At 35.8% G+C, this 9,651-nt stretch overlaps 1 protein-coding gene across 1 annotated transcript; it reads right to left on the bottom strand.

Moving 5' to 3' along the window:
- Positions 1 to 424: 424 nt before the first annotated feature.
- On the bottom strand, positions 425 to 9,098 carry LOC103583617 (TGF-beta receptor type-1-like; the record flags this gene model as incomplete). The annotated part of the gene is made up of 3 exons (XM_008564883.1): positions 425 to 655; positions 5,428 to 5,658; positions 8,853 to 9,098. Coding segments are annotated over 3 exons (708 nt in total), but the record flags the coding sequence as incomplete, so codon positions are not given.
- Between the last annotated feature and the right edge of the window lie 553 nt (positions 9,099 to 9,651).

The raw sequence follows: 9,651 nt of genomic DNA, 5'->3' as shown, positions 1-9,651 counted from the left end.
TATATTGAAATGCCCTACTGGTCAGGAAAAGATTAAAGGAAACAGATAACTAAGTGGTAACCTCAAAATTTTGAGCAACCAGAGTTTATAAATTTTTTCCTTTATTATAACTATACTCAATAATTAACGGCCCAAGTACTAAAATAACAAATGTACATGGCTTTTTTTTAATAACTCTATTACATTTTATAAAACAATCAGATATTTAGAAACCTGTTGTCAAGAGTCAAGAAAATCTTTAAGAAGTCCCTGTTTCTAAAAGTTTCTAATATTGTATTTGACAGTGTAGTGGATCTAATCTATATGAAAACAAAAAACCTCTATTTCTCATCAAATTTGACAATGTTTATAGTAGCCATTATCTGTAAAAAAGCTTAAATGTATTTTGTGATACTCAACGTAAGGAAAAGCAAATGTTACTGACCTTTATTGTCTGCTGCTATAAATCCCAAGATGTTTTCATGTCGTAACATTACGGTTTGATAAATTTCTGCCTCACGGAACCATGAACGTTCTTCTCTAGAGGAGAATATCTTAACAGCAACTTCTTCTCCCCTCCACTTTCCTCGCCAAACTTCTCCAAACCGACCTTTGCCAATGCTTTCTTGTAACACAATAGTTCTTGCAATTGTTCTTTGAACAAGCAACGGTAAACCTAAAGATAAAAATAAATAGTATTCAACACACTCAACATTATGTGTTTCAAATACCATGACAGGCACTAAAGAGTAACCCAGAAAAGTATTACTCTGTAAGCTCTACCTTTAAGGAATTTACAATCTCACTGGGGAGATACAGACTACATTCGCAAAAAATAATAATAATAATTAATGAATAAATAAAAATAAGACAATAAATACAATAAAAGAATTAAGAAACTCCTGCCTAGAGGGTCAAGGTAGGCTTTGTACATTAAGTTGAATTTTGACTGTGCTTTATAGAAGGGATAGGACAAAAGGCTAAGAGAAAAGGAAATAAGATGGTTAGGTAGAAAGAACATGCAAAGCAAAGGCAGAAGGAGGAAATGCATGATACATTTTTAGGGAACCAGCTTGGATAATCAGAGAGGATATACAAGAGCACTTCAGAAAGTTCTTGGAAATATTTGTGTCATCTTTTAATTCTGTTAGTTTCCACCAACTTTTTGAAGTACCCTTGTATGTGGCAAGGCAGTGAAATAGAAGGTAAGCTGTCACCAGAAAATGAACAGTACTGAATGCCAGGCTTGCCAGGCTCAAGATGAAGATGATCAATGAGAGCTATAGGTAAAAGAGGAACCACTACTGGGGTGGGGTGGGGGGAGAAAAAGCCATGAATGGTGGCAGGGGAGGGTAATTTTAAAATACTAGAATCTGGTAAGAGTCTTACTAACAGGAGGAGAAAAAGATAACACAAGAAACACAGAAGTAAATTCTGGCATAATTTTTAATAAATCAGTAATTATCACAGAAACCATTTCAAGGCATGCAACTTACTTGCTGGCAACTGGCTATCTAAGCAACACTATTATCTTAAAGAACAATGCCAAGGAATTTACCTTAATAATGGGGCATTTATGTTTTTCACTAATTGAACTCATCTTACTCTAAAATAAATATTTTTAAATATTGTCTTATTTCATTTAAAAGGATGTACTAACTACCTACATTTAAGTCACACTATATTTGGAATAATCACTTATTATATCCCCCATCCACTAAGGAATTATTTTAAATTTTATAAAATACCAGTGTATATCATATTCTACATTAGTATTTTATTTACACAATTTATGTACACATAAATGTGTTATTTATCATCTATATTCAAAGCTGCTTGCTAGATCTAATTAACCCAATGATGGTAAAGAAATTATCTGCTCTCTTTGGTTCCCTAATGTAAAATGCTTATAAATCCAAATGTTAAGTCTTTAAAACAACTGGAAGCTCTTCTCATCTTTAAGTTTCTCAAATGGGTCCTTTCTTACCCTTGCTCTACCCTCCCTACCTCCTGCAAATAGTTAGCAGTCTAATTATAAACTATTGTTTTTATGTTTATAAGGAGACTACTAGATAAAAATAGGTCTGTGAAAAACCCTTGTTTAAATCAAGGAGCTCTTTTGTACTAAGAATAATCAATTCCTAACTATGTTGTTTAGTATAGATACTAAGTTATTAAATTTTCTTAAAGCCTTATATAGTGCCACACCATGTACATAAAGTATACTTTAGAGTTAATTTCTAGAGATTAATCTGGAAGGCAAGCAAGAAAGAAGAAAAAGGAATCACAAATAGGAAGTCTGAAAATGACTGACAGGTTCAGGACTCACGTAAAAGGGATGGTCAAGAAAGGCTAACAGGACAAAGGAAGTTTTTGTCTTCTTCTTCACCACTGAATTTTAGATGCAGAACTAACATTAAAAACCAAATCTAAATTCATCATATCATCTATAATGAGGTTACCATAACCCACATGAATACTTGGGTAGTTTTGAAAAGTAACAATTTTCTTCTAAAGACAAAAATAAACAGGCCTAATTCAGATCTCTATATTTACTGCTTTAAGAAAGGAGAGAAAAAACTGCTTTCTTAAAGCTTTACTTTTTTATTACATGAGAAAAAACTTCAATAGGGAAATAGGATCCCAGCAGCTTCACATGCAGTGAACAATGAATATCTGACTTGAACAACATGCATATTACAAGAGATCATAAGCATGTAAAAGACATGAACAATGGCCTAAGAGACTCACCCTTCCAAAAACTGGCACATATGCACATGCGTACACTCACACACACTTTACAATCTAATTACCATGTGGCTTAAATATGAACACATGTACAACCTGTGATTCAAATTAATACAACAAAAATCAGATTATCTTCAAGGTTAGAGCTTCCAGAACCCAGCTCTTCTTTGTCTTCCCTGAAGTTTCCAAGTTAAAAGTACAGTCTTTGAGAGGTAGAGATAGGGCCTTTCCTCAATTACGGTCATGGAACTGAATAATAAACATGGGAATTTAAAACATAAAATGCTCAGTTTTAACTTTTCCCCAATGAGTGAAAGCAATAAAAAGGGTATTATGGATAGACATTTAACTTATTCACAGGCCTGAGCCCATTGCATAAGGTGGCATTAAGGCTTTATAATTAATAGAAGGGAAACAGATGGCATTTTCTGCTATCATTCAACAGAAGATGCCTGGATAAGTTCAGAAGGAATTCAGCACACAATGAACTATGACAGGGAAAAGAAGCCTTAAATTAAGCTTTATTGTATAATGCAGCAAATTAATACTGTTTGTCAGACTTTTCTTCCAAATGTTTTCTCTATAAGAGTAACCCCTGTCATTTGGACATAACTTTACAACTTACCAAGTGCTTTCATACAAACACCTTGTCTCTTTTGAACTTCACAACAATCCAGCGACATGCACACAGCAGGGTTCACCACTTTCATTTTAAAATGAAATAACTCAAGCATGAGATATAGCTAACTGCCGCAGAGGTAGCAAACAAACAATGTAGACAAATTTTTGCATGGTAAGGCATTAAAAGGATGAAGAGAAACTTTCAGAAAACAGAGAGCTATGGTCCCTGATGGATCTAGAAATATATATAAAATGGAAAAAGAATAATTCCATTCCTTATTTCATGTCTACATCTTAAAAGGTAAACAAATATATTCTTATTCAGAAATCAACTGCCATCCACACAGCAATTCCTTTTAATCTTTTAGGTGGGCTTGTTCCTCTTGAGGTCTAATACATGCCACTGTGCCAAGCAGCACGAGCTGCTTTTATTTCCCCAGGTATAAACGTGGCAAGAAGAGAATAGTCCAAGGGATTAATTCCAAATGATCTGTTGCCACCTTGTTTTTCTGTGACTTTGGTCCTTGCTTATCACTGTTTTGTACCAGGATAATTTCTAGAATGAGTAAAATCTTCTTTGGAAACCATTTGAACTAACTCAAAATCAACGCAAAACCCCAGGAAAACCCTAAAATAACCTCTTCCACCACTCCTGCCCAAAGACTGTCACATCTTCAGTACTCAGGGTGCTCCTCAGTCAAACCTCTCATTGCTTCCCTCCCACCACAGTCTCAGGAGTCCCTAAGGTTGCCTTAAGAGACCTGGGCTCTGGGGCAAGCCTTATGTGTCCCAGTAGCCATGGACAGAGCTCACTTATTGAATATATATGGCCAAATTCTATAGAAAAAGACTTCTGTTCATGAAATCAGTTTCCTCATACTTAAATGAATGAACAAATATTCATACATACCAGTATATATTCATTTCCTTAAAATAAAGAGACATTTGTCATTACATGAACTTTCTGTATCATTAGATGTGATTTTACTACTTCTGCTTTAATGTTCCTTTAATATCACTTGATTATAAAATTAGTAAAATTATCATTATATATGTTTTCAAATCTTCACTTTATCCAGGAATTTTCCCCTTAAAGCTGACTTATATTTTTCAAAGAACAGCATTATCTCATTTAAAAGTCCTAACAAACCACATTAAGTATTTTCAATAATATCTGTCCCATATTTCTGATAAGGAAACAAAAGCATAAAGAGGTAAAATGGTTTTTAACCAAGGTCACAGAGCTAATCAATGACAAAGCTTACACTGGAATCTAGATCTATTGATTACTAGCCAAGTATCAAATTCCAAAATTGTAAGGGATAGGGGTGTTCCTCTCTCAGTATCCTTTCAAACCACCTGCAAGAAAAAGTAAAACATAATTCCCCTTCAGTATAAACATGAAGCATTGCTATGCCAAAATCCAGCTTGGGATGATTCTGACAATTAGCCAGTCTATTTCTGTCCCACAGAAATCAACAAGCAGAATTGAGAAAAGGGGCCATAATTCCACACAGATGTATTAAACAACAAGTTGGTTAGAATTTTTTTCTGAAGTGAGAAAATAAGAATTTATTAGTTTAATAACAAACCAGGTCTGAGCTAAAGACAGCAATTTCATATAATGTTAAGAAAGCAAATAACCTTCACAAGTCCAAATACATTTCTGACATGCCTGCTTTAAAATATAAAAATAAAGCTGCTAAACAATTCTGAATAGAATGGGCACCTGCAGTTCATCTGTACATCTTTGAACTTCAGCCTCATCTATATGAGAATTGTCCTTAACCTTTCTACCTCAGTCAGGAGAAGCAAATGAGATCACATAGGTGAGAATGCGTTGAAATTTATAAACTGTGGAGCTACCCTGCTGACTTATTGCAACAGTAAGTTCCAATCTGTCTGTACTAAACTAACAACAGTCAGATATAGACCAAGCTTAAAGACCTTTATTAGGTTCAGACCTGGAATACTGTTCATACTATCACAAGTTTTAACAAACTAAGCCAACTAATAAAATAAACACCAAAGTTAATTTTTAAAAGACTTCTTAGGAAAAAGGAGAAACAATTACATTACCTGATCCAGAACCCGATGTTGTCATATCATAAATTAAATCTTTTAATGTAGTACCCTCTGAAATAAAAGGGCGATCTAACGAAGGATCCTCTTCATTTGGCACTCGATGGTGAATGACAGTGCGATTATGGCAGATATAGACCATCAGCATGAGTGAGATGCAGACGAAGCAGACTGGTCCAGCAATGACAGCTGCCAGTTCAACGGGACCAAGGCCAGGTGATGGCTTTACTGAAAAAGGGCCTCAAGTGAAATAAACAACAAACACTGTAGGTGACACCCACATTATCCTAGTCTTCCACAATTCCTGCAGTTGGCCATTGCCACTACTTATTCAAAGAGCCTCACACAGAAGCTCACAGGGCTCTAACTCAGAACAAATGGATCGGTCAGTCTTCTCCCAGAACTCTCCTTTTATGGTCATCAGCTCTGTCAGCACCCACTTACTCTTCTTGTGTACTCCAGCCATCATCTAATCACAAGGCCAGCCACCACCAATATCCTAGCACCTCCCCACTTATTACCTTAAGTCACTAATAAAGGAACCAGTAATCTGGAAAGTACTTTAGGCTTCTTATTCCAAGGCCAGTACATACTCATAGCAGGAAGAAAAATGTATAAATACAGGTAGGCAAAAAGTGAAAACTAAACATAAAAAATAACTATAGCCTTGCCCCTCCAAAACAACTGACATTTTAGCATATATATCTCCACAGATTTTTTTCAGGCAAAATATATTCTTTTTTTTTTTCTTAATAGAGTTTACATATTTACTTTCTAGTCTGTTTTAACCACCTGGACTTTTAATTCCAGAACATTTATTTTCTTATAATCTCTTTTAATAATTAATACTTTGAGTTGTTTCAGAACCATATTTTTATTTATTTATTTATTTATTTATTTATTTATTTATTTTTGGGAGCGCCACAGTGCTCCCAGCGCCGCACTCTCCTGAGTGAGCCACGGGGTCGGCCTTCAGAACCATATTAATTACAATTATTTTGACATTCATCTTGAGCCTTATGGGTTCACTGCTCAGCACCATTTTTTTCATATCACATCTTTCCCATTCTTGAGATGTTCATTTGGACTGATTTCTTTTTTTTTTTTTTTTGTCTTTTTTCGTGTCCGGCAACGGATTGCAACCCTCAGTGTTGCGCCCGTACCGGACCAGGACCGGCAACGGAATCACAAACCTCCGTGTCGCATCCGCACCTCGCTCAGCCAGTGAGCGGGAACCGGTCTGTATGTGGGATCCGAACCCTCGGCGGGAGCGCCACCACACTCCCAAGCAGCGCACTGTAGCAGTGCGCCACCGGGCCGGCCCCTGGACTGATTTCTTATCATATAGAACCCTATTTCTAATAATTTCATCAGGAATAAATACATAGGTCCTTGTTCACTAAATACTTAATTACTAAAGATGGCTGTTGCCTTTGTATGTGAAAAATCTTGGCTTATTTCAAGGATTTTGGGTGACAATCAATAAGTAATGTTCCAATGCTCTCTGATAATTAAAAAAGTAGAAAATCTGAACATTTATTTTCCTTTTATAGGCAATAAATGCTTTACGTGTCCTCAATGCTTATATGATTTTTTTTGTTCTTGAATCTGACATTTTTCTAATTACATGTCTTTGGGTATTTTTTTCATTAATTTTACCAGATAGTCTTCTCTCTTCTGTCTGCTCTCATGCCTTTTTCTAGAATTCTAATAAGTTTATTGGATCATCTGGATCTGTCTTTTGTATCTCCTAATTTGCTCAACAATTATCATTTTCTCTGAATTATAACACAATTTCTTAAGCTTGTGCCTTAAGCTTGTATAAAGCTTGACTATAAAATTACAGTATCCAGTCTGCTGTTCACTCTCAATACTGCATTTTTAAAAACATTCATCAATTGGAGCTTTTCATCTGAATCTTTAACAACTGTGTGAAAGATTCTCACTTCATAATGAACAACTGAAAATAGACCTTAGACTGAAAGTTCTACACTATCACATGGTAAACCTACTGCATAGGATGACATCTACTCTAATTTATCTAGTTCAGTCTACTTCTTTTGAAGCACTTAATCTTTTTACTTGGTAATTTTTTGCTGTTTGCTTATCCTGGAGTTGAAAATGAGGAGTTTATGCATGTTTACTATTAGAAATGAGGTGACTTATTTACGGTTTTATAAATCTCTATTCAGATATTTTAAGCTCAAACAATGGATATGGGATATTTGGGGGTTATCATTTTCTTTGCCATATTAGAACAGCAGATGCCTACATAAAAGTCACAAAGAAATTACAGTCTGACAAAGCCTTACCAAAGGGAGCTTCCCCGTCATGCTAAGACTAGGTGGAAGGCTGCCTCCTGTCTGTAACTGGTAGGTCTGGCCTTTTTCCTATGAGCTACACTAGTGCTTCCTACTTTAATGAGCATGAGGCCTGGACAAAATCTGAGTGGAAAGTGAGCACAGTGGTCTGTTCCTCTGAGCACTAAACCATGTACTTCCTAAAAGAAAACTGAGAGTCTGCCTTATAGCCTAACCTCATCCCCAGCCCTCTTTCTTAAGGTATTGGTGGGATTTTGCCAGAGGTCCTTTCACTTCTTTCTTGTATGGTTACTCATTTCTTCACTAGTCTAGTGTCATCTATACTACAAATTGGAGAAATTCCTCACAAGTGTTGGCATGTAAGTAGCATTCTTCCATTAATTCTACTAGTATTAATATTGGTTTCTCTCATTTTTATATTCCTTTGATTATTACAGTAGTAATTTGGAATATGGGGAAAGTGGTAAAAGAGTTAAATACTCGTACGTGTGCTCAGACTTCCATTTTAAACCATAACCTTAAAATTGATCCTAAGAGTTTATGAAGCCTAATTGCTGGCTCTGTCAGGACATTTTAAAATGTCAACTATGGGTGAAGGACCAAAAATCTCAAAATCATGTGTAATTAATTCATACGTAAAGATCATAAAACAAGATGAAATTACAAAATGAAAACATCTAACCTGTTAGTGCTGCTCTCAATCCCCACCCATTAAAGTGGCTCTTGGTTGCTTTAAAAGGTAGGAGGAACATTATACAACGAAGAAGAAAGTCACTCTGAGGAACAAAATGGGTACACCCTAAGGACATACTGCTGCTGTGGTCTTTTGTCAGAATTCACTTTTATGAGGCTACACTTTTAGGCATAACAGACCTCAAAGAAAGTCTATCCTGGAACCACCTTCTCAAACAACTCATATCCAGGAGTCAGGATCTTGGCTACTCTTATAACTCTCCAACTATGGACAAGTCACTTCTTGCCTTTAAACTGAACAAGTTGGGCTACATGATTTCTACAATCCCTTCCAGTACTAAAATTGGAGTCAGAGTCAAAGAGCTTTTCCTGAAGAATCCAGAAAAAAAGTCTTATACAACAACTTACCAGTAGTTGGGAGTTCTATTTTATTGCAATGGTCCTGATTGCAGCAATACGTTGTAGTAACAGACCCAGTTTTTGAAGAGGGTGCACATACGAATGGCCTGTCTCGAGGAATTAAGTCAATTTCAGCTATACACATGCTATTGTGTATAACTTTGTCTGTGGTCTCTGTGACAGAGACAAAGCAAAGGCCATCTGTCACACAAGTAAAATTGTCTTTTGTACAGAGGTGGCAGAAACACTGTAATGCTGGAAAAAGAAAACAAGATTCTATTAGAAAAAAATCTCAAGGTTAACAGTTTGAAACTATCCAACATTCACTCTAATAATATATTGTTGATCCTATGACCACACAATTTCTATGCACTGTTCAAAAAACAAAACTGGTGCTCTTAGAAGTTCCAAATTCTATATGTAGACCCAAGGAAATATAGTGAAAATTGGACCTAGGGTTTTTCCTAATACATTTTTTTGCTTCCCAGTACAGAAAAATTTTTGTTACAATTTCATAGAGGTAAGGCAAGCATTTGCCCTCCCATTTGAAACAAAGTGCATTTAAATTTTTAATGGTTATACTTGTTTTTATCAGCCCCAAACTATGCATTTTTCACATATTCTCCTGTACGGGAACAACCTGTGGAAACACGACCACCAACTCACTGTAGCTAAGAAATGCCATGTTGGTGGATTTATGGTAATGTAGTAATGGAAACAGGTTTGTACTGAGCCAGACACTCTCTGTTCCCCCTGGTGCAAACCCTGAGAAAGACGTATATCTTCTAGCTAGTATTGGGGTTCTTTC

The sequence above is a fragment of the Galeopterus variegatus genome, unplaced genomic scaffold (genome assembly GCF_000696425.1).
Source record: "Galeopterus variegatus unplaced genomic scaffold, G_variegatus-3.0.2 Scaffold24843, whole genome shotgun sequence".
In the NCBI taxonomy this organism is placed as follows: domain Eukaryota; kingdom Metazoa; phylum Chordata; class Mammalia; order Dermoptera; family Cynocephalidae; genus Galeopterus; species Galeopterus variegatus.
This window is presented reverse-complemented; position numbering and strand designations above follow the sequence as displayed.